General features: G+C 29.9%; 4 protein-coding genes across 4 annotated transcripts; 1 reads left to right on the forward strand and 3 right to left on the reverse strand.

Annotated features, from left to right (window-relative positions):
* Window positions 1-1,124: 1,124 nt before the first annotated feature.
* On the forward strand, window positions 1,125-1,742 carry LOC126676388 (uncharacterized). Its single transcript, XM_050370578.2, has one exon. It carries the CDS (start codon window positions 1,153-1,155, stop codon window positions 1,669-1,671), a length of 519 nt encoding a protein of 172 aa, XP_050226535.1. The 5' UTR covers window positions 1,125-1,152; the 3' UTR covers window positions 1,672-1,742.
* A 210-nt stretch (window positions 1,743-1,952) lies between these two features.
* LOC126678584 (polygalacturonase-like) lies at window positions 1,953-3,699 on the reverse strand. The gene is made up of 3 exons (XM_050373479.1): window positions 3,244-3,699; window positions 2,391-2,906; window positions 1,953-2,171 (listed from the first exon to the last, which is right to left on the reverse strand). The coding sequence occupies exons 1-3, from the start codon at window positions 3,697-3,699 to the stop codon at window positions 1,953-1,955; spliced, it is 1,191 nt and encodes a 396-aa protein (XP_050229436.1).
* Window positions 3,700-4,808: 1,109 nt separating this feature from the next.
* On the reverse strand, window positions 4,809-8,508 carry LOC126676385 (protein DETOXIFICATION 14-like). Its single transcript, XM_050370576.2, has 7 exons — window positions 8,191-8,508; window positions 7,092-7,636; window positions 6,034-6,120; window positions 5,887-5,943; window positions 5,482-5,720; window positions 5,001-5,206; window positions 4,809-4,914 (listed from the first exon to the last, which is right to left on the reverse strand). Exons 1-7 carry the CDS (start codon window positions 8,410-8,412, stop codon window positions 4,858-4,860), a joined length of 1,413 nt encoding a protein of 470 aa, XP_050226533.1. The 5' UTR covers window positions 8,413-8,508; the 3' UTR covers window positions 4,809-4,857.
* Window positions 8,509-18,084: 9,576 nt separating this feature from the next.
* LOC126678086 (2-hydroxyacyl-CoA lyase) lies at window positions 18,085-22,203 on the reverse strand. The gene is made up of 2 exons (XM_050372957.2): window positions 20,673-22,203; window positions 18,085-18,641 (listed from the first exon to the last, which is right to left on the reverse strand). The coding sequence occupies exons 1-2, from the start codon at window positions 22,089-22,091 to the stop codon at window positions 18,327-18,329; spliced, it is 1,734 nt and encodes a 577-aa protein (XP_050228914.1). The 5' UTR covers window positions 22,092-22,203; the 3' UTR covers window positions 18,085-18,326.
* Between the last annotated feature and the right edge of the window lie 2,285 nt (window positions 22,204-24,488).

Below are 24,488 nucleotides of genomic sequence, written 5' to 3' on the forward strand. Positions count from 1 at the left end.
TTAATGCTTATAGTCATATTTTGTTTTTCGGATATGTTTGATTGATGCTTTAAGGCATCCAATTCGATCTCTACTAGGAATTCATGAAGATGCATGAAAACATGATGGAAAAAGAGGTAAGAAGTGTTTTAAGTCCTATACGCATATGATACTAAACAAAAGAAATTTCAGCTAAAGTTCTCTTTCTATGGTTTTTTCTTAGATTTAGAACTATTTTTAAAAGTAAACCAGAGCCCTCTAATAGGTCAATAAATAAACTAAATTATTTGTGAGTTATTTAAAACTCAGATTTAAAAAAAACATTCGAATTCATTTAATAAAATAAAAACCAGTCTTAATTTTAATTTAAAGTTCATTTATAAACGGACTAAATTAATTTTTATAATATTTAATTTGATTAAATTTGCATATTGTTTTTTCAATTGAAAGTGAAATAACGAAAATAAATTTTACGATTTTATTCTCGCTACGGTTTAATTTTTAATATATATATTTTTTAACGTTAGTTGCTTTATTTAAAGCAAGTGATGTTAATAATGGGGATATCAAGGTAATACATTATTGATTGTATTTTATTATTAAGTTTGGATTTTGTAGTTTTTAATTATACGTAAAATATATATATTGTATAATTATTTCACTAGCAATTGTAAAATTATTGACCCAAACTTGAAATCTTTTCGACTGTTTTCTATTTATAGACTAAAAAATTAAAAATCTTCAATTTTAGTTAATTTTTTAATTTTCAATTTTAATTGTAGATATTAGCTTAAATTGAAGTGGAAAAAAATTCAATATATTCTTCATATTATTTTATATTTGGAAATCTTGATGGTAAAAAGAGAAATTAAAATAATATGATGTATATAAAAGATTTTTTTAAATATTTTTCCACTTTAATCTGAACAAATCGCTATAATTAAAATTATAAATTTAAAAATAAGTTAAAATTGACTATTTTAAAAGTTTAGACTTTAAATAAAAAAAGCCAACAAAATAAGATTTTAAATGACTGCACTTGTAAAAAAATTGGAATCTCCTCGCTTCCAAAAACTAGAAAAACTGGTTGTTAGATATATATAAAGATCTTCTTATGGCTTAAAAGAACAAACTGCGAGGGCAAATTTATTACTCTTATTGACTAAAAGTGCTATGGATCCGTCAAGAATTTCGCTCCGTCCATTCAGGCTGTCCGATGTCGACGATTTCTTCAAATGGTTCACCGATGTTAAGGTGGCGAAGAATTTAAGATGGAATCCAATTACCTCAACGGAAGAAGCATTATCACATCTTGAAAACATAGCCATACCCAATCCAACTCATTATTCCATATGTTTGCATGATCGTTCAATCGGATTCATCGCCTTCTGGCCAGGAACACTTGCCGACGACAAACACAAAGCAAGCATCGGATATGCGGTGAGTGCAGATTACTGGGGACAAGGAATAGCAACAATCGCATTGAAGATTGGTCTGTGTAGAGTTTTTGAAGACTTGGCTAACTTGGTGAGGGTGGAAGCTTATACGTTGGCAGATAATGGAAGATCTCATAGGTTGCTTGAGAAAGTTGGATTTGTAAAAGAAGGTTTGCTCAGGAAATGGTATAATTATCGAGGTGAAGTTAGAGATTCCATTCTCTACAGTTTCCTCTCAACCGACAAAATTTTGTAATTCATATGCCTTGTTTAGTTGCTCTAATCAGTTTTCGGTTTTTTTTCCTCGGTCGGAATCGGATTGTTCCTCTTGCCCGCTTCTTGTGGTTTTTATAAAATCTCCTATTCAAGATACTATGACGTCTTATAATTTTTTATAAGGTGGATAAAATTATAGTATAATAGGAAAAAATGATAAAAAAATAACATAAATTTTATTCATTTATTTTCTATATAAGTCATTACAACACTAAAAAAAACAACATTTTGGAATCAAGATTGCAATGCTAGTCTTCCGCATTAACAACCAGCAGGAACTGCTCCGGTAATTATAGGCTTGACATTTGAACATTGAGATTTTGTGGTACCACCGCCGAGCAATTGAAGATCAATGTTACCAAGTTTCACATTTTCACAAGGAATGCCTTTACTACAAATTAATTGAACTGCAACAGGTGTTGTAGAAGTTCCTCTTATATTTTTAAAGCTCACGTCACTGATCTTAACCTTTGATTGACCCTGCAAATATAACACAAATGAAAGTATACTATTATTCACTAGAAAAAAATGGTTTTAAAATATTTTACTTCAAATAATCATATAAAAGATTTCAATATTAAACGAGATAGATTCATAATGAAATTATAATTCCAGATTTTATAGTTTTAAAACGATTCCGCTAGGAATTGAGTTTGTTAGATCCAGGTATTAATTTAATTAGTAATATTTAAAACTTACATTTTTATCGCACCGGTTCCATGGGCAGTACATTTGATCAATGAGAATAGGATTGGAGACATTACTCATGATAATATCTTCAAACCGCAAATTAGAAGCCAAACCATTATGCAAAGCTGGCCAAGATTTGATCCTAAGACCATTATCAGTATTAGAAAGGGTGCAGTTTGAAATAAAAACAGCCGACACAGGTCCTTCATTTGGATATTTTCCTAGACTTCCGATGCTGATGCCATGTCCAGGTCCACATGTCACTCCTTTCACTGTTATTTGTTGGCTAGCATCGCCGATGGAGATACAATCGTCACCGGTACCTATGTTGCTGTCAAGAATCTTGACTCCGTTACAACGTCCGATATGAATTCCGTCTGTATTTAGACTATGCCCCGGTGCAACGACTGAAAATCGTTGGAAGGTAATGTTTTTACAACCCATGACATTGACGTGAAAATTCTTGCTATCCAAAGAAGTTATGTCTTCCACTATAGCATTATCGATGAAATTGAACCTCAAACTCTGAAACATGAAAAACCACGTTGGATTAAAAAATCTAAATAGTACCAAATTAACATCTTGTGTTTTAATTTGATAACATAACTTACCTAAGTTTTAATGTTTTAAAATCAAAATAAGCTAATATAGCAGTTAATTCAACATATTTATATTTTAGCCGATAGATAAGACTTCACGTTAGATGTAGCCTCCTCATATAACATAACATTTTAAAAGGGAAGTTTCATCCGGCCGTCATATCATATCAAAAAGTAACACAATATTATCGTTTGGAATAAAAACAAAAATTTTGGTACCATTTTACAAGAATTGAATTTTTTCTGTGTACAAGTATACTTACAATAGGAAGGGCCTTGCAACCTTTTTTCTCCATACAATTATACTTCTTCCATGTCATTTCTCCTTGTCCGTCAAAAGTGCCACCGCCGGTGACCGTAAAATGATCAATGTGACTAAAAGCAATCCAAAAATCTCCATTGAGTTCATTAGGATCGACCGGCGCCTCTACTGTTCCTTCGACACGAAGCACCATTGAGCCCTTACAAGGACCGGAGATATCCACCTGCCGTAATGCATATTTGCCTTTTGGGATCAAAACTGTGCTTACACCCACAGAATTACATGCAGCTTCCCAGGCACATAATAAAGCCTTGCTTATATCTTCTTCCCCATTAGCTTTGGCTCCATATTTTGTAACATCAAACGTACCAGTTGCTTGCAAAATTTGAAGGGTGGAAACTAAAAAAAGCAGAACTGATATTTTAATTAAGGCAATCTTTGTTTTATTGATAGCCATGATATTTCTATAATCAAATTAAGTTTATTTCTCTTAATTTCTTTTTCTTCTTTTGTTTTGGCTAATTAAACTTCTCACTTGCTAATATTCATATGGTGAGTTCTTCATTCTCTTTGCTGAGTTCTTTATAGAGCACTCAACTAACTAATTTTAGATAACTAATTGATCATTTTTTTACATCCAATTTAAATTTTATTTTTCTAAATTTAGAATCTCGTTTAATTGATTCATAGAGCTTTTGCAATACTGTATCATATTGTCATTCATTTATCAAGCAACATATAGCTGGAACTTAATAAAATGAAAATTGTATCACTTGGTGAGCTTAATTTTTGAAAAGGCGTTATAAAAAAGTTAAACAAATTGCTCTGATGAATCATTATGTAATTTTTTTGTTTCATAAAATTGTAGAAAAGACGGTGAAGGTATTGGACAACCTTTCTATTTGTTATTCACAGCTAGAGTAACTTCTTTTATAGGACTAAGTACATGTTTATGCCCCTGAATTTTAATATAATTAATCATTAAGACACCCGACTTTAACAATAATATTTACACACTGAAAGTTAACTTTTTATTACATTTAAACACATTCCTAAAGATTAAGGTCATGTTTAGTTCATGAAATAGCTGCGCAATGGAATAACTATTCTTGTGAATGCAAGGTCTCGGGTTCGAGTCCTTGTGAATGCAAAAAATTCCCACTGGCAGACTCACCCACCATGCCAGGTGCGCGACGCGGGTCGGATCCGGATTAGTCAGGGCGAAACCTTGGAAACCGGATGGGCTTACCAAAAAAAAAATTAAGGTCATGTTTAGTTCATGAAATAGCTGCGCAATAGAATAACTATTCTCTATGAAATGACAATTCTTTATTTTGGTTTATAGTTACGGAATGGATTAGCTATTCTCTATAAAATGACAATTCTTTGCTTTGATTCGTGGAATAGCTATTCTATTTCATATTATTTCATTCCATAAATTAATTATGGTCTGAAAGTAACTCTCTAAATAAAAAGCTACCAAAAGTTCAAATGGAGGATTAAATTGACAAATCTTAAAAAAATGATAAATTAAGTTGAACATTTCAATTTTTTATTTTTATTTTTATTTTTTATTTTTCCAAGATGTACACAATTGTACCATACAATTAGTAATTTATTTGTCTTCATTGTCTATAGATATGTGAAATATCCTCTCCCTTGCCTTGCTTACCTGCAGTTAATACACAGTCACTGTAAAATTCAATATGAAATTGGTAAAAACTAAGATATAGTAGAACAGAGAGAAGGCAAAAAAACCTGTTTTTTCCAATTAGTGGAGGCTGTAATAAGAGAAAGCAGAGTGGATTGGATCAATGAGCCAACTATTATTCCAATCCAAAACCCTTTTCCTCCTAAATTGACTACAAAACCAAGCACCACACTTATTGGTAGCCCAACTACGTAAAATGCACCAATATTTACATACGCTCCTATACGCTGCCATCCACACCCTCTAGCAACACCTGATCATCACCACAAATAAAATATCCTCAATCCCCAATCTTCAAATAGTTGATTCAAATTAATTTAGTAATTAGACTTTAAGTTTTATATACTAGTTTTTTTAATCATATACACATCCGTCCGATGTAATATATCAGAATTAGATAAAGTTATATGTTTTTGTTAATCATTTAGTATACGATCATTCTATTAAATCTCGACTAATTTGAATATGAATCGAGTAAAATTACATAAGTGGTAAAAAAATCGCTATCATAATAGAAAATGAACTAACCAGAAAGAACTGCTTGTAAACTGTCCATGATAATCGAAAGACAAATCAGAGGAGCCATGCTTCCGACATAACTCACGACTTGCTTCTCATTGCTATAAGCATACCCCAAAATGTGCCGACTAAAGAAGATTGCGATGCTTACAATGATCGCCTCTGCTCCGGCAAGGCACATTGCTACCACAACAGCCAATCTAGCCGATTGTGGATTACCAGCGCCCAGTTCATTCGATACTCGAGTACTGTTGCCATCATTTTTATTAGATATCATACCAGTCAAAATATGCAGCTGTTAGTTTTTTTTTTTAATTAAAATGCAATTTATATTAATCAGTGTTTCAAATTCCCAACAGAGAATTATATTTTTCTTTTGCATAAAATGTTTACAGCCAGAACAGAAATTTGTACCTTGCTGCAGCTCCAAATCCATATGGTACGGTGAAGTGCAAAGTTGAGATTGTAAGGCTAAATAATAATGCACAAAGATATAAGAAATTAAATTGTTCAAAATGTTAAATGTAGGCTTGCAAAAATACATATAACTAAAAAGCATACCATATAGAGAGCACAGAAGTCTCCAATTTTGGATTTGGTAATAGGCCAGAAAGCAAAATTAGCAACTCCATCGACCACCATTTAAGACTACAATCACGTCATAAATCACAAAAAACAAATTCTAATTAGGGACAAAGGAAATGTTTATTATCATTTGTTAGTGTGGCTTATGATCAGCAGTAGCGTAGTCAGGAATTCAAATTAAACGGGACAAAATGTAATATTTTTCTATGTAACATATAAAAATTAGAATTCATTGAAATTAAAGAGGTCGGCTTATAATATTTTCATATGTAACGAGTATAAATTAGAGCTCATTATAATTTTCAGTTAGGGAAAAAAATTAAATTAAAAAGAGCAGAGCCAAAATTAGAAATTAGGGGGGGGGGGGGGGGGGGGGGGGGGGGGCAATTATACAAAACTTTTAAATTTAGTCACCATATTTTTCAAAAAAAAAAAGTTAGAGCTGATTTTAAGAAAAATAAAAATTGAAGGGAGCTAGTAATACAGAAATTTTTGTTTAAGGACCATATTTTGAATAAAAACAAGCTAATATTTGTAAAAGTAAAAAGTTGAGGGGAAGGGCCCCCTTGGCAATGCCCTGACTCCGCCTCTGCATGTGGCTCTACCGCTCAGCAATCGACAGTTTGGTTCAGTTTGAAATTATTTAAAAAATAATATTTTTTAGTTCGATTCGGTTTTAAAAGTAAAAAACTTTACCAAACCATTACAACGGATGGAACGGCAAGGCGGAAAAATTTAAATTTAGTCACCGTATTTTTCACAAAAAGAAAAGTTGGAGGGGATTTTTAAGAAAAAAAAAATAAAGGGAGTTAATTATACATATTTTTAAGTTTAAGGACCTTATTTTAAATAGAAATAAGTAGTTTTTGTAAAAATAAAAGAATGGGGCCCTGCCCAAGGGGGCAATGCCATGGCTCTCCCCCTGCATGTGGCTCCGCCGCTCAGTAATCGACATAATCAGTTTGGTTCAGTTTGAAATGATTTTAAAAACATAATTTTTAGTTTGATTCGGTTCTAAAAGTAGAAAACTTTACCAAACCATTACGGCGGATGGAACAGCAAGGCGGAAAAATTCACCGATACCATAAAATGCATCCTTCGACAATGGCGACCGAGTTTTTTCGCAGACTGAAGAGTACTTCACATAAACGCCAAGTAGAGCTACATTCAACCAAATTGATAAACTGAAGGCTAAAGCCGGACCCTTAAACCCGAATTCTAACTTATAAACAAAGCTCCAACAAGTAATAGTATGGAAAATCAGAACCAAAAAAGAGCTCAAAAGCATCGGAAAGATAACACTTTGTGTCTGAAGAAAACGAGTTAAAGGCTTCAGAATTGCACTGCCGAACAATGCAGGAATTAGGCAGATTGAATATTGACAAGCCTGATGTGAGATTGCAGGGTCTTGACCAATGAGAGAGAGCCATTTGTCCATGAAAATCCAGAGAAGGCATATTGGAGGGCAAACCATGAGTAGAGAGATGATGGCAGAGTATGTATAAATTCCAAGCTTTTGATACTGTTGAGCTCCATAAGCTTGACCACATAGAGTTTCTACTCCACCTGCCATTCCAGACTGCATGGAAAGGGAACACATGGTTAAATATTTTTACAGTTAGTAAACTGTACATTTTTTTTAAAACGGTTATCAAAGTGTCGTTCATTTGAGTAGATTTTAATTATCAAACTTTTAAGTTTTTCCAATAAAAAGAGACTATCCAAGAAATTCTGGCCAATAATTTTTTAAATGATAGATGGATCAGTACCAACATGGCAAAATTGGATATCCGTCAATTTGGCCACATAGGCATTGTTGGCCGGAATTGATACAAATATAAAGTTATATAACCATAAAGTATAAAAGTTTCAGAAATATTTTTAGAAAACAGAAACGGAACTCCAAAATATAGGATTTTGTGTCTAACTAGAAAAAAATAATAATATTTGTTTATAGAAGTGGCTAGTTACGTTCGAAATGAGTGTAACGATATTTTTTATACGTTAATATATGAATATAGAGTTCAATAAATATTTTTAAAAATTAAAATAAAACACTGAAACGTAAGACTCGACAATCCCATGAAAAAAAAAACGAAGAGATATCACAAAAAGAAATATAGTAATACTCACAAGAAGACTAAATCCTAGAACATTAGTAAGAGAAGTGGCGATGGCAACACTAGAAAGTTGAAGCTGGCCAAGATGACCAACCATTACCACTGATGCAACTTGAAGCAAATACTGCAACACTGAAACTGCCACCATTGGAGCTGCTATCAAGCTTTCTTTTTTTACCTCTTCCACAAAACCAGTACCCCATTTTTTCTCTACACCTTCTTCCCCACTATCCATACCACTAATAACTACACAAAACAAAACCAAAACTATATGTATATATGATGAAGATACAGAATGGGAAATATTTATGATGAAGATTTTTCTTGATATGATAAGGTGATGGATTTATATATAGCCAAGGATGGGACCAGTATTTTGATATATAGAGCTACATAAGCTTAATATTTCATTTGTTTAAATGTATATCTTGTTTAATTAATTGAAGACAAAATAGATATCAATTGATTTGGTTAGTACTGTAACATAAAGCCAGCTCATGGATCTTCATTTCAATTGCTGCACCATTGTTTAATGTTTTGTACATATTAGTTTAATGTTGTTTTGTCAGTAGTATCAAAGAGTATCAATTTAGATTCAGAGAGTGCAGAAGTATCAAAATAGTCTGAATTTTGAAAAAAATTAGAAACTGTTTTTTTATTTCAGAAATTTCAAGACACGTTTTAAATATCTTTTAGGCACCGTTTGGATTGAGGGTTTTTAAAATCCATGGATTTTAAAAAAATCGATGGATTTTAAATCAATGGAATTTAAATCCATTGATTTTAAAATTCCATCGTTTGGATTGAATATAAAATCAATGGATTTTTAATATTATTTATGAAAAATAATAAATAGTATAACAATTCATCATCTATAAAAAATGGTGGATTTGGATTTTCCCACCTAGTAGGTGGAAAATCAAAACCCTCAAAAATGATGGATTGTAGAAAATGAGGGAATTTATAAATCCATAAATTCTATTAATTCTTTTCTAGGCAAACGATAGATTTTGTCCAAATCCATGGATTATTTAGAATTTATCGTTTAGAATTTATGAAACACGGAAACTTCGACGAAATTGCGTGTCCCATTTCTGAAACGTTTTAGAAACCGGAAACTCTCAAAAACTCTCGAAAACTTATAAGTAAACTTTTCGGACCGTTTCCGTAAATTAAAAAGTTATGAAAAAAAACCTAAAACATTCTCAACAAATAATGTTTTTGATTCAATTATCTACAATTTTTATTGTTCACGTTATTTACAATAAAACTTATCTTCTTATTTTTGTTTGATTTAATTATGTTTAATTTATTTTATTAATAGGGATAAATATATAAATAAAATTTAATATATATAGCATTTTTAATTTTTAATTTTATAAATATATCTCTATATTTTTATTATTTACACGTTTCCTCTACAGTTTGTGTCCTTTATTTAAAAAAAATACCGTTTCCACGTGTCCGTTTCGTATCGTTTCCGTTTCTCGTTTCCGTTTCCATGCTATCTAATTTAGAATCCATCAATCCAAACGGTGCCTTAAATATATGTGTTAATGCTTAGAGTGTTTTAAAAACCGAATAACCGGCCACCGGTTCGTTATTCAACCGATCCAACCAGTTGACCGCCGGTCAACCGGTTAAGTTATATAACACAGCCACAAATCCTTCCACAACCCACGTCTAATGTATAAAATTAAGAATTTCAAACTTTCAATAGTCCAAATTTTGAAATACAAAACCCAATAAAAATGACTCACCACCTTTAATCTCCCACCTCCACTTTCACGTGTTCTACTTTTCATCTTTTACTAGCAAATAGTCAAGCGTTGTTTTGACCTTTTATCATTTATCAAATAATTATTATTAAATTAACATATTATTTTAAATAATAAAAAAATTATAAATAATTCAATTTATTTTATTTGACAACAATAATTTTAAGAATTGTGTCATTTTATTATAAAATATAATTATATATTTATTTGAATAAGGGTTTTGTACTTGCATTAAAAGGAGTAAAAAAATAAAAAAAAATATAATGTTGAAGTATAAATAATAAAATAAATTAAGAATAATTAAATCAATTTAATATTATTGTGTTTAAGATTATTAACTAATACTAAATATAATTTTTATGATAAAAATAATAGTAGATGAAATATGTAAGTTAACAATTATTAAATTTATAGAACATTAATTCATAAAATTAGTAAGTTTATTAGATATTAATAATTGGTTGTATTTTTTTGGTACAAAATGTGTATTTTTTAAAAATAAATTAAATAATATTTATATAATTAATGTTGATGATATTATTGTAATAGTTTTGTACTTAATTATTTTATTTCTTTTATTTGATTACTAAACGAAAAAGATGCTTACATTTTAATTGCAACATATAAATTATTTTATTTTTTCATATGTCTAAATTTGATTCTCTATTTTTTAGAGTCATATAATTGAACTATTTTGGAAATAATCATATCTTAGTTTTAATTAAATATCTATCTTAATTAGGTCTAATATTATAAAAATATCAATTAACCTCATCTAATTTGTTTCATACTTTTAAAATGTTAAATCTAAAATAGAAGTGATTGTATAGAAAAAATTATTTAAAATTATTACTCTATAAAGCTATAGTAACAAAACACATATATTTTGCCAGTAAATTAATAAGTAATAAAAATATCTCAAGCAAATTCAAAAACAAATAATCATTAAAAATAACATTTAAGGACCAATACATAACTTTCAAAATATATATAGAGTAAACTTGTTATTTTTACAACTTATTTGGCTTATTAGGTGGTAGTGTGGAAGTTGTAAACTCAAGAGTTGTTCATAAGCAATAACAAATGCTTAAATTACTTTGCCGTTTAACATTTAATGTCGTTTGTTTCTTAGCTTTAATGTATAGTATAATGCTCACACATTGATCATAGTAACCTAATATTTCAAGTTTCTTTCTTGAGTAATTAATTTTGAAGATTATTAGAATTTTTAAAAAAATTTATTTCAGTTACTAAATTTTTTTTAATTACTGAGCTTTCAATTATTATTATTTTTAGTATTTTCTTATCAAAAATATTTAGATGGCAGTCGGAATTAATTTTTTTTTACCTGAAAACTTACCCTATGTGCATAATTGACCTAAAAAGTTATTTTCAAAATGAATTATGTATATGTGATAAAATTCTCAAAATAAAACTAGCAAAATTTGGGTGTCACATGTCAATTTATTTAGCTTCCACTTAAATATTTTTAGCCGGAAATACTAAAATAAAAAAAAAGTTCGATGATCAAAAAAAATATAATTTAATGACTAAAATGAAAAAACTGAAAAATTCAGTGATGGTCATGATCAACAATTATCTTCCTTTCTTTCTACCTCTGCATTTAGTAAATGACTAAGACAGAATTAATGATGCAAAGGAAAAGAAAACGGCATAAATTCATGAGCAAATAGCCACATCGATGATTTACAAGATTTTAGGGAGATTAAAAATCGCATTTGCATACTACTTTTTATATCTTTTTTTAATTACATCTTTTTCATATTTTTTTCTAATTTCATTCAACTATTTTCGTCCATCTCTTTTTTTCTCTCTGTTTTTCTTCTTTTGTTTTTGTTTTTAGTTGATTTTATCAATTTTTGATCGGATCTGACTGTGAAGAGGATGAAAAATTATTCTAGATTTCTTGTGTATTTTTTGTTTACTAGTACATTAGATCTGATATTTTTTGTTTATTTTTTTTGTAATTTTAGGATTTTTTATTTATGGGTATATGTTAATTTTATTCGATTCCTGTGAAAATTTTGAATTTTATGTTTATCTTGTAATTTTGGCATTAAGTAAGTGACTAATAAGTTAAAGAAAAGATGGGAAATTTCAAGAAATTAGGCAACAATGATTCAATCGGACGGCTCCATTCGGTTTACTGGTTATGTTCGGTTTTCCTGATTCCAAACAGTTCAATCCGGTTTGACTGTTTTTTAGTTTGTAAGGGTTAATTGGACCGGATAGATGGTTAGTTTTTGGTTTAACCGGTTCAATCGGCCGGTCCGATCTGGTTCTTAAAACAATAAAATTAATGAAAATGTTCTTAAAAAATTGTCCTTTTAGCAATAAAAACATTATTTTTATAAATAAAATATTTTTTTACTTTTTTCTTTACACTATTTTGTTTACAAAGGAATCCTTTTCTTATATTCCTTTTTTATTTTTTATTATTTGTACTATTTAACTAATAAACATACTCCCTTGTCTGGAATTAATAGGCTGCTGATTTTCTATTAGAAGTTAATTAACTTAGGGAGTATATTATAGGCTTTAATTTGATGCATATTTAATGATTTTATTTAAGAATATGAACATAATTTATTATTATCATTATTTTCCAAGCATTTCTTTTATATATATTTTTAATTTATTTTTATAAATGAAGTGTTAGTGATATAGTTTTGTCAAAAAAAAGTCTTAGTGATATAATTTTGTCAAAAAAAAGTCTTTGTGATATAATTAAATTGGTTAACCCATGAACTAGTCTTTTTCTTGAATGCTATTGGCGTATTCCTGGTCTCGCAAGTAATTTTTGGGTCCTGCCCAAATCAAAGGTCATCCTTTGTTGATGTGCCCACTAATATAAGTCTACTAGCGTGGAATTATTATAATTTTTAAATTTATATAAATTTTAGTTTAAAATTAATAATTTTAAATATATAGATTAAGTACTTATTATTAATAATTATAATTTAGATTTACGTATTATTAGATGTATTAATCTAATAAAAAATAAATATTTTATGTATTAAAAACTAACAAAACTTAATAATTCACAAAATTTAAACACATTTTTACGTACATTAAATGATAATTTGTATCTAAAAGAATATTAAGTAAATTGTCTATATAAATTAAAAACTAATGGAAAATTATCTATTAATAATAGCTTTTAAGAGTTAAATAATTTTTTTTATTTAAATTGAAAACTTAATGAGAATTATTTATTTATAATAACTTTTTAGAAATTAATAATTGTTTTATTTGCAACTCATCAACATGCCCAATTTGGTATAAATATTTTATTGAAATTGGAAAACTAATAATAATTACCAATTAATAACAATTTTTAGAAATTTATTAAGTGTTTTTCTACATTGGAAACTCATGAGAATATTTCTTTCTTCAAAACTAAAAAACAGCGTTTTAACAACGAATTTTAGCGACAGAAACTGCGTTTTAGCGACCGATTTTAGCAACGGATTGAAAATATGTCGCTAAATTATTTTTTACCGACGGATTTAGCGACCAATTTTGAATTCGTCGCTAAATTTCTCAAAAAATTATAAAAAGATATTGAATATTTATACAATTTATCTACAATTTAATAATATTTCATTTAAATAAAAAATTGTATACACCATTGCTAATGATTTTTATAATAAAAATAAATAATTAGTTTATAATAATAGGAAAATCGTGATAATATAATTTCATAAAATTAAACAAGTTTAAAACTAATTTTTTACAATAAAATATTGAATTACGATGGAATTTACTATATAATGGAAGTTGATTTTATGATTAGTTGTTTTTATAATTGTACTGAAAGTTGATTTTAGGATGATGGAACTGGAAATTGATTTTAGGATGTCTTGTTTATATCATGAAGTTAATTTAATTTAGGATTTTATGATAACTTTTTAGAAAAAATGGAAATTAAAGTGGAGTTTGTATTAGAAACTGATTTTAGAATGACTTGGTTTATATCAAAAATTGATTGGACACAACTTTTATAAAAATTATAGAGATTAAAACAGTGTTTTAAAAACCGGACAGGATAGTCCAGCTCAACCGGTTAAATCGCGTACCTACCTGTTGTCCTGTCGAATTAACTAGTAAATACCGAAAATCCGGTTCTATCAGATTGAACCGTATGAACCGGAGAAAGCGGACAAAACCAGTGAAACAAAGAACCGGTAACCGGCCGGTTCAACTAAAGACACATATATATATACTGCAAAAGGCAAGTTTTATTAATAAAACCCAAAATGTATTTCAGAAAGTAAAAAAATTTAAATAGAATCTAAAAATTGGAGATGAATGGTACGAAAGTTTGCTCTGTAACTTTCGATGCACTAAGAGTTTCACACATATTCTTTGAGTGCAATATAATTTTTCAATATAATATTTCAGTATAGTTTTTCCAATACAGTTTCTTTGACCCGATGATATCTTCTTGTTCAAACAAACATAAAATGAAATTGCAATGATGGGACGCAATCTTTTGATTATAGGAAAAAAATAAAATTATAGAAGCTTAATTATTTAAAAACCATTCACCTTGAATTTTTTTCATTTATACCCTGATTTAGGAAAAAATTCATTTATACCCTGACGTATGTGTTTATATTTCACCACTACCCCGAGACACTAAATTAACCTCTTTTCATTTAAAAAAAAGTTTAGAATAGTCCTTTATTTAGAGAAAAATTCATTTATAACTAAACTCTAATTAGTTTAGGTTAAAAATGAAGAACTATTTTAAACTTTTTTCTTAATAAAAAGAGGTTAATTTAGTGTCTCGGGGTAAAGGTGAAACATAAATACAGACGTCAGGGTATAAATGAATTTTTTCGTAGGACGGAATATAAACGAAAAAAAAAAATCAAATTGAATGATTTTTAAGTAATTAAGCCAATTACAAACTACACAACAAATCTCATAGATTCCACAAAAACACCAATTGATGTTGATTTTGCTTTTTGAAACTTTTCTCATTTTCTATTACTATTATTCCAATAATAACAATTTATTTTTAATAAATAAATGACTATTTCAAATTTATATTTAATTAATAGATGATTAATTAATGGATTTTTATTTAAATATTATATTTAATATATACAACGGACCACATAAATAATCGCTAGCGGGTCATAAATTCTTCATTATTATTATAGGTAATTATATTTTGAGAAAATAACAAAATACCATAAAAGACTTTTTATTTTCACAGTTTACCACATGTCTAAATATTATTACACGAGTATCATTTTCTTTACACAAATATCATCTCGCACACATCAGCATGCATCACTATGACTCACACTGATGTTAACGTGCGTCACTATAACACGCACTGATGTCAGCGTGCGTTACCTGGTGTACAAGCACTCTGCTAGTGCACCAAACTTACAGACCCACGCATGACGCGCGGGTCATTAAGTAGTCTATTTATTTATTTTTGTCTTTTTATAAAAAAAATCCAATTTATATAGGTTTCTGTGATTTCTTTACTTGATTGCTTTCTTTTTAAGATACCATATCTTTTAAGGACTAACCCAATTCAAAACATCATTATGACAAAATTTATCTATACAATTTATCTTTTTATATATAAATTTTAAAAATAAGAATAGTAATACTAATTTTAATTTTAAAATATAAAAAATAAATATATTAAATTTTAAAAATACTAAAATACATGATACACAGATGATATAATTCTAAAAATGTAATTTTATAAACTACTTACTGGATACATTATTAACACTCCCTTTGTCACAATAGAGTTGTCCACTTTACCTTTATCACACAATTTAAAAAAAACAATCATTATTATGAATTTTGTAAATTTTTCCCTACTTTCTTCACATCACCCTTATTTAATATACGCTCCACTTGCAATTTACTTTCAATTTACTCGTTAGTGGAGTTTAATTAGAGATAATATAGAAAAATTAAGTATAAAAATTATTACTTTTTGAAAGTGAAGAAGAGTTTTCTGAGAGAAACAATTTTCAAAATGGACAACTCTATTGGGACGGAGGGAGTACATACTAAATACGGGTTTGATGTAGAATAATATATCTACCATGTATAAATTATGTATCAGATATGTATCATTAAATACATTTAGAAGATGTAGCTATCGTGCGTAAATTATTTGCTGAAAATGTCTCTATCATATATAAATTATATATTAGCGATGTATTTATTAAGTCCATCTAAATTATATATTTGTCATGTATAAAATGTGTATTAATGATATATTTATTCAATATATTTATAAAATATACTATTATATATGTATAAATTATAAATTGAAGATGTATCAAATATATATTAGAAATTTATCAAATATGTATAAAAATATATGTAATAAAACTACAAAAAAAAGACGTATAAAAAAACAAATGATACTCTCAGATATGATTTGACCCCATGTATTATCATTTAAACATCTATATATCGTCTTAAAATCAAATAATATGAATTTTTTTTTTGAATTTTCTTATATATCTAAATATAAAATTAGAAAGTCAATATGATATGATACAAAAATATACTATGGCTAAACATGAGTATGCTTTAATTATTATTGAAATTATTAATATTTTTTAGGTCGAATAGTAAAATAAATTCAAATCTTTACAAGTTGTTTCAATTTTATCCAAATTTTATTGTAATAATAGCCTAATTTTGATATTTCATAATAATTTTAGCTAATTTTTTCAATCAATTTAATTGTTTTAATTTTTATTTGAACTATAAATAAATCCGTTATTAGCAAAACTCACTTATCAGAATTTTAGAAATCAACTTTTAATATTAAAAATATAAAAAATAACGTTAAAATCTAATTATAAATTCTCTAGCGGTTTCGATGATTGAAGTAAAAGTAAATAATAAGCTGAAAATGATCGGAAAGGACAAATGAAGCTAATAGGTACAATATTGAGGTGAAAATTTGAGAAAATTAAATTTATTAAAAAATTGCTAAAAATTACAACAAAATGTTGAAATTAGGCCATTATTACAAAAAGTAAAAGTCTTGAATAAAATTTCAATAACCCGCGAAAATTTATATTTAAGTTATCATTTGGCCTATCTTTTACAGAATAATTAATATAAGGATTTCATAATCTGAAAAATTGTTATAAAAGAAGAAATAAACATGCGACATTTCCTTATGCGATTATCAATTATAATAAAAAAAACTAACATTAGTTTTATTAATAGATGCAAAACAGTCAAATCATACATGCAGATTTAATGAATATCATAATGGACTGTAAAATTATGTTACTTCTATCCACATTTTATTATAAGAAGTAACCACTGACAAGTTCCGAGGAAATAGAATAAAGTCATTGGAGAGATAAATATAAAAAACCGACATAATAAACTTATGAAAATATAAAATATAAAAAGCGTATTGATACTTTAAAATAATTAGTTATTTGTATAGGTTTCTTATTAGTTCATAAATTATGAAATATTAAATTGTAGACATTATTTACATGAATTTCTTATAAAAATAATTAAATACCGCATAAATGCGCGGGTTTACGACTAATATAGTAATAATTTTTACATGCAATGCATGCATATCCGTGTTTTGAGCAAGCAGTGCTTAGTTCTTGAAATTCTTACATTATTACAAAGACTTAAGTAGCACTTTGCCCCTTCAACTTGTAATTAATGGGCAATTAACACATAAATTAACTTTATTGGCAAATCAATACACGAATTTGGTAATTATGGGCAACTAACCCATTTTGGCAAATTAACTTACAAGTTTAGGGGGCAAAATGCCAATTTAAGATACAATTAACTTATAAATTAAAGGGGCAAATTGCCAAAATGGGGCAAATTGCCCATAATCACCAAGTTCATGTACTAATTTGCCCACCAAGTTAATTTATGAGTTAATTGCCCATTCCTTACAAGTTTAGGGGGCATATTACCACTTAAGTCTTATTACAAAAGGCAAGTGAGACCAGATTGGCAGCTGCAAACCGGTATATAAACAAGACGTGCACGTGAACTTCACGTGTCATCGTTGAACTCGTTGCTCAATCCCAACAAGGCTGCTAATTCTAATTTGTATCAAATGCAGTAAAAAAAAGATAATCAGAAACAACAAAATCATCCAACATTTCGTGTTTTGTTTTGATGACCACTTGAGTTTTCTATATATTTAGCCAACATTTAATAAGCTAATAAGTATTCTAGCACGCTCGAGCAATATACATACTGAAACAAAAATTAAGTATTTTTGTTGATACAAACTAAAATTTATGCTGCTGACATTGAGGAACAAGTTGAGTGACTGTATACCTGAAATTACCCCACTTCAGTTTTTGTGTTGTAGCCTTCCACTTTCTGAACCGGCGTATGGATCAATAATAACATTTATTACAGCGGGTTTTCGTGCAGAAAATGATTCAGAAAGGGCAGACTTGAGTTCATCGGGTGTCGCAACTAGATAGCCTTTGCCACCAAATGCTTCAATTAGAACGTGATAAGCAGCCCCAGGTACAAAAGATGTTGGCGCTGGATCATCTTTAAAAGGACCGGCTAGTTCTTCAGGACTTCTCCGATCGCCACCATATACACCACCATTATTGAAAACGATGACAACCACAGGCAACTGATACCGAACCAATGTCTACAAAATATTTAAATTTTAGTTAGAAAACATCATCTAGTTTAAAAATCAGATGGTTATGCTAGCAAAATAAGGAAAACATTGGAAAATTATGACATCCAAGTGATAAAGTTCATCATCAAAAGAATCTTCAAACAATTAAAATTAACAAGAAAAAGAAAAACTAGAAATTGCTGAAGACTACTGAAGAGACCTAATGCACAAATTCAGAACAGACAAGAAAACTGCTGCGCACTTTCTCCTCTTTAAATCTCTAATAGAGACTTTTGCACATATTTAAAAGATCAAACTGATTGATTAATTCCAGAAACTTCTCCTCTTTCTTTAATTTTATTACTTCTACAGTTGCTTTCTCTTTAGAAAAGAAGTTTGGTAAATCTATGAGCAGAAAAGTTTCTTCTCATAAAAAAAACAGAAAAATATTTCTTCAAGTATGGAGTCAAGAAATCACTAATTTATCACATTTTTCCTCCGCCATGCAACAACTATAAAACAAAAAATAGGCTTTAAATAGATTTGCAAAAGTTTTACATGATTGATCATATTTATTTGTAGTCCCAAACACTTTGACACTACCATGTAGCCGAATAATGAAAATAAAATAAATCACCATTGTCAAATGAAAGCTTAACGGAAGTCCAGAAACAGCCAGAGAGAAGAATCCTCTGTCCAAATAGAGGAATTACTAATTTTTACAATTTACATATATTTTGAGAATTGACTATCTATCAATGTTCAAAAACTAACCATCTATAGATCAGTTTCATAATTCAACCAAGCATATCTCACTAAAAACACAAGGATAGATGAGTAGAAGAACACCCTTAACCTGCCAAAATAACTACCAGAACTAACCAAAAACGTTTCATGGAAAAAGAATGAGAGAATTGTAACATCAGACAAATCCATGGAAGAGATAGCACTATAGCAAACAAAAATACTCTTGGGCTCACCTGTACTCATAATCTACAACTAGTATCAACCAGTTCAGTTCAACTCTCTTCTTAAACTGTATTTGAACTTACAGTAATGAAGTGTAATGTTGATACAGCATATTTGAAAGCTCAAGTATGTATTAGGGGAAAAGTCACATGGTGATGAAAAGCGAAATAGATGATCACAGAAATTTGTTAATATATCATCATCAAGCCAGAGACTAATAACATGGTCAAAATAGATATTCTAACAAAGCTATTCTCACCACAGAAGCATATCTATCTAAGAAATTACACACGCAAAACAATTCATATGGATACAACACTGGCTTAGCAAGGTTTTGAGATAACTAGAAATCGAACAACATAACTATGTTTGTTATTAATAATAAATCAAGCTAAACTCAACCCAAGTATAGCCACAAATCATGCACTGTTTATAGAGACTAGGAAAAATTACTAAAGAGTAATGACTAATGACCCATGCTTCTAGGTACCTTTTTTCATTTAACAAATCTTTCAGTTTGAAAAATGAAAGGGCCATCATCAGTATTGAATGAGACGAGTGTAATCATCTCTAGTATTGCATTAGTAAAAACTATAAAATTGTTTGACTGGGAGCTAGTCCAACCTCATCACAATCCCCTTCAATAAATTCCATATAAACATAAGCCACGACCCCAATTAAAAGTGAAATATTTTGTCAAAACTAAAAGAACATAATTATATCACTTTCAATTACAATTGAGAAGGGGTCCTCTTAAAAAAATTCTGCGACAAAGTGTAAAAGCACTTAAACCCATGTGAACTTTTAGTACTTTGGCATACTGACTGATTCCCTAATGTTTAATCAGATTTTCTAATCAACAATTGCTACGATTTCAACAAAACCTCCAAAGAGATGAGTTTATTTTCCTCTAGAAGCAGCATATATTGCACTTAACACCTTGAAAAAGAACACATTCAACTCATTGGAAAGAACAAAAGCAAAGTAAATAACAACAGGAATATCAAATGATAATAGTGAGGAATGAAGTAGCACCAAGAACTGACAAAGCAGAGTTATAAATCCAAGCCAGAGTAAAAGGCACCATACCTCAACTTCCATGGCACTGAACCCAAATCCAGAGTCACCTTCAACTGCAACCACAAGCCTAGTAGGCTCAGCTACAGCAGCAGCAATACAATAACCCAACCCAACCCCCATAGTTCCCCAAGTCCCAGCATCCAACCTAGTCCTAGGCTCAGTCTGAACCAAGACAGATCTACCAACATCCATAGTATTAGCACCCTCCGAAACAACTACAGGAGCAGGACTTCCCACTCCAGCAATTGCATCCCTTATAATCCTCATAGGGGTCAAGAAATTGAATGGAACAACATCCTTAGACAATTGAGCTTCTGCCTTTAACACATTCTCCCTTACTTTCTTCGAAATTGCCTCAACCCAAGGATGATTCTTCGCCAGACAAAATGGGTCGTCTTTAATCTCCTTATTTAAAAGTTCCAATATCTTCTTAGCATCTCCAACTAAACCAAGATGCGGTTTCCTTAACTCAATCTCATCCTTACTAATATCAACTAATATAAACTTAACATCCTTAGACCACTTAGGAGGCTCACCAAAATGAAGCAACCAATTAAGCCTAGCACCAACAACAATAGCAACATCACATTTACCAATAGCAAGTGACCTAGCTGCACTAGCTGCAAGTTCATGATTATCAGGCAATAACCCTTTTCCCATAGGAGTAGGTAAAAAGGGAATACCTGTTAATTCCACAAGCTTCTTCAACTCGTTCTCCGCTCGCGCATAAGCAGCGCCTTTCCCGAACACAACTAACGGCCTTTCTGCCCTTCTAAGCAACTCGGCCGCCTTTTCAAGTTCCGAACTTGTGAACTCACTTCCATTCAGAGTCGATTTCGACTCGATTAACTTATCAGCATCACTCAACAAGCTCTCAGCTTCTGATTCTGTAACCGTTTGGTGCAGAACATCAGAAGGAATATCTAAATAACACCCACCAGGCCGCCCCGAAACGGCCCGATCAAGAACTTGGAAGACGCAATTAGGTAAATCTTTAACATTTTTAGCTTTTACAGACAACTTTGAGAAGGGTTTCACTGCCTCTATCTGATCAAGCTCCTGAAAGTCTCCCCGGCCGACGTCGTTCTGATCACAAGAACCTGAAATCATAACCATCGGCCACGTATTCACCATAGCATTTGATAATCCAGCAAGCCCATGAACACTACCCGGACCCGACACAGTAAGAAGCAATCCGGGTTTACCGGTAAGGTAACCGTATGCGGAGGCGGCATAGCCGGCGGATTGCTCGTTATGAAAAGCTATGAAACGGATGCCCATGGATACGGCGCGGTTTGCGAGGGATGTGACGGGAATCCCCACCACTCCGAACATGTGGGTAACACCGTAACGTGCGAGAGATTTGGCGGCGAGAAGGTTGCCGTTGACTTGAGTTTCCGGTGCATTTTGGGAATTTGATTCCGACATGATTTACGGTTAATTGTTAAATTATGGTAAATGAATTCCGTGCAGATTTTAAGTGTATAGGAAAGGAAAGTAAACGCACATTCAGCAGAGGGGTGACTGTTTTATTTAAATTTTTAAATTTTTACGATTAAAGTTTGATAAAATTAGATTACACAGTCAGATAAGTAAATATTTAAGTACATCTACAATAAAAACTCCTTTATTTAGTTTTTTGTTAATTTCAGTCAAATTCGTTTTCTCTAAATATAGGAAATTCTAATTTATTGAAATTCCTATATCTTTATCTTTTCAATGTGTATAGCATATTTTAAGGGTATGATGTATACAGTGCACCTAAACATTCTTGGAGAAATTCTTAGATAGACTCAGTCTAGCACATCATCCGTGGACTAAGCCTATCACATAATGACACGTCATTAAAATGATGGCAATCTTATAATATTATTATTCAAAAGTGTAAATAAATAATAAACGAATTTACAAGATTGTCATCATTTTAATGACGTTTCATTATATAATAGGCTTAATCCACAGATGACATGGTAGACTGAGTCTATCTAAAAATCTCTCCATGTGTGTGTGTGTCTTGCCTAGGGGTGTGCAAAAACCGACCGAAACCGAAAAACCGAACCGAACCGAACCGATTTTAGAATTTCGGTTCGGTTTTTCGGTTCGGTTCGGTTTTGTTAAATAAAATTTTCGGATTATTCGGTTCGGTTCGGTTTGGATGAAAAACCGACCGATTTAACCGAATAACCGGAAAATTAAAACACAGTCGTTTTATCCCTTGAGGATCGTTCATTTAATCCACTCACTTCACTCACACACAGCCTAATACAGAAAGCCCTAATTTCATTTTTTTCACTTTCTCTCAATGTTACCCTAATCCACCACAACTCATCTAGCCGCCTAACTCTTACAATAAAACCTTAAAATCCTTCTCACTCACTTCGGCCGCCGTAACTTTCTTCCATCTCACACTCACTCCGGCCACCTTAACCTGCTTCCATCTTAATTCTTTCCATCTCTCGCTCTCGGCTCGCCTGGATCTCACAAGTCACGCTGACCGCCTTAACACACAGTGCTTGACGGATCCAACACAGTACGAGAACGAAAGCAATTTTAAAGTACTCATTTTCAGATTTTCGCATCAACATTTAAAAACGTTTTCTAATTTTTCATTTAAGCATAGCATCAATTTTTATTTTTGAGTTTTATGATTTTCCTTTACTTTAATTTCTGAGTTTTACTTTTGTAAATATTGAATTGTAAAGTTTTGAGGTGTATATCTCTGTTTATGATTTTTTGCATTTATGTTTCTTGAATTGCAGGTGATGGGTTTGGCTCTTGTTTATGGATTTGCTGTATTGACAAAAATGTGGAGCTAAAATTTCAAATTTTGATTTGTACTTTTGCAGTTGAATTGAAGATACTTAATTTTCATTTTCTGCATTTAAAATATATGAACTGTGTTTATACATTTGAACTTTAAAAACTTTCTGAATTTGTATCTTTGATTTATACATTTGTCTCTCAGAATGTGAATATCATTATTAATAGGTCTAAATAAATATTTCATGAATAAAAAGTCTTGAACCTGTGAATAATAGAAGGGTAAAACCGAATTTTTTAAACCGAACCGAACCGAATATTTCGGTTCGGTTCGGTTCGGTTTTTTAATACATTCGGTTCGGTTCGGTTTTTTTAAAAATAAATTCGGTTTTGTTCGGTTTTGACATATTTCAAACCGAACCGAACCGAACCGACCGATGCACACCCCTAGTCTTGCCATATAGATTAAGTTTTATACTTAAACTTAAATTAAATATAATTAAAATTAATTAATTCATCAAAAAAATTACAATAAATTAAAAATACAATTATATAAATTTGAAAAGATTATAATTGGCCCTCTATATAAGGAGCAAATTTTTAAGATAAGTAAGTAAAGGTATTAAAGCTATCTTTAAGAAAAAAATAACACATACTATGCTCATTGCACTTCTAAAAAATTATAAAACTGACCTTAGATTAGATTAAGGGTATGTTTGGTTCAAATGAATTTCACAATTTTTATGGAATTCAATTAAAATTTTACAAAATATATGTTTGGTTCAAATGAATTTTCACAATTTAAATTTATATTTACACTCGAAATATAATATTCAATCTATTTCACTTAATTTAATATCATTTTCATATTTAAAATTCAGAAAATCAAATAATAAAACTTATTTTTCAGATGATTTTCATGTAAAATTCATTTAAAAATGAAATGAATTCTACACTAGAATTGATCCAAACAGGCCCTAAGGCAATTAGATTTTGAACCCTAGAATTCCATTCCTCCAATTGTTTCCCTTTACCAACCTCAATTTCTCTAAATTTGTACCATAA

The sequence above is a fragment of the Mercurialis annua genome, linkage group LG4 (genome assembly GCF_937616625.2).
Source record: "Mercurialis annua linkage group LG4, ddMerAnnu1.2, whole genome shotgun sequence".
NCBI lineage: Eukaryota > Viridiplantae > Streptophyta > Magnoliopsida > Malpighiales > Euphorbiaceae > Mercurialis > Mercurialis annua.

What these genes read in the sequence shown, in the direction of transcription:
- LOC126678086 (XM_050372957.2), bottom strand. Translation starts at nt 22,091, where the DNA reads ATGTCGGAATCAAATTCCCAAAATGCACCGGAAACTCAAGTCAACGGC. An exon ending in TCAGTGCCATGGAAGTTGAG is followed by an intron (nt 18,642 to 20,672) that starts GTATGGTGCCTT and finishes AATATTTTGTAG; the next exon opens with ACATTGGTTCGGTATCAGTT.
- LOC126676385 (XM_050370576.2), bottom strand. Translation starts at nt 8,412, where the DNA reads ATGGATAGTGGGGAAGAAGGTGTAGAGAAAAAATGGGGTACTGGTTTT. An exon ending in ACTTCTGTGCTCTCTATATG is followed by an intron (nt 5,944 to 6,033) that starts GTATGCTTTTTA and finishes ATTATTATTTAG; the next exon opens with CCTTACAATCTCAACTTTGC. An exon ending in TTTACAAGCAGTTCTTTCTG is followed by an intron (nt 5,207 to 5,481) that starts GTTAGTTCATTT and finishes GGTGATGATCAG; the next exon opens with GTGTTGCTAGAGGGTGTGGA.
- LOC126678584 (XM_050373479.1), bottom strand. Translation starts at nt 3,699, where the DNA reads ATGGCTATCAATAAAACAAAGATTGCCTTAATTAAAATATCAGTTCTG. An exon ending in GTTGCAAGGCCCTTCCTATT is followed by an intron (nt 2,907 to 3,243) that starts GTAAGTATACTT and finishes TTCATGTTTCAG; the next exon opens with AGTTTGAGGTTCAATTTCAT. An exon ending in GGAACCGGTGCGATAAAAAT is followed by an intron (nt 2,172 to 2,390) that starts GTAAGTTTTAAA and finishes TTATATTTGCAG; the next exon opens with GGTCAATCAAAGGTTAAGAT.
- LOC126676388 (XM_050370578.2), top strand. Translation starts at nt 1,153, where the DNA reads ATGGATCCGTCAAGAATTTCGCTCCGTCCATTCAGGCTGTCCGATGTC.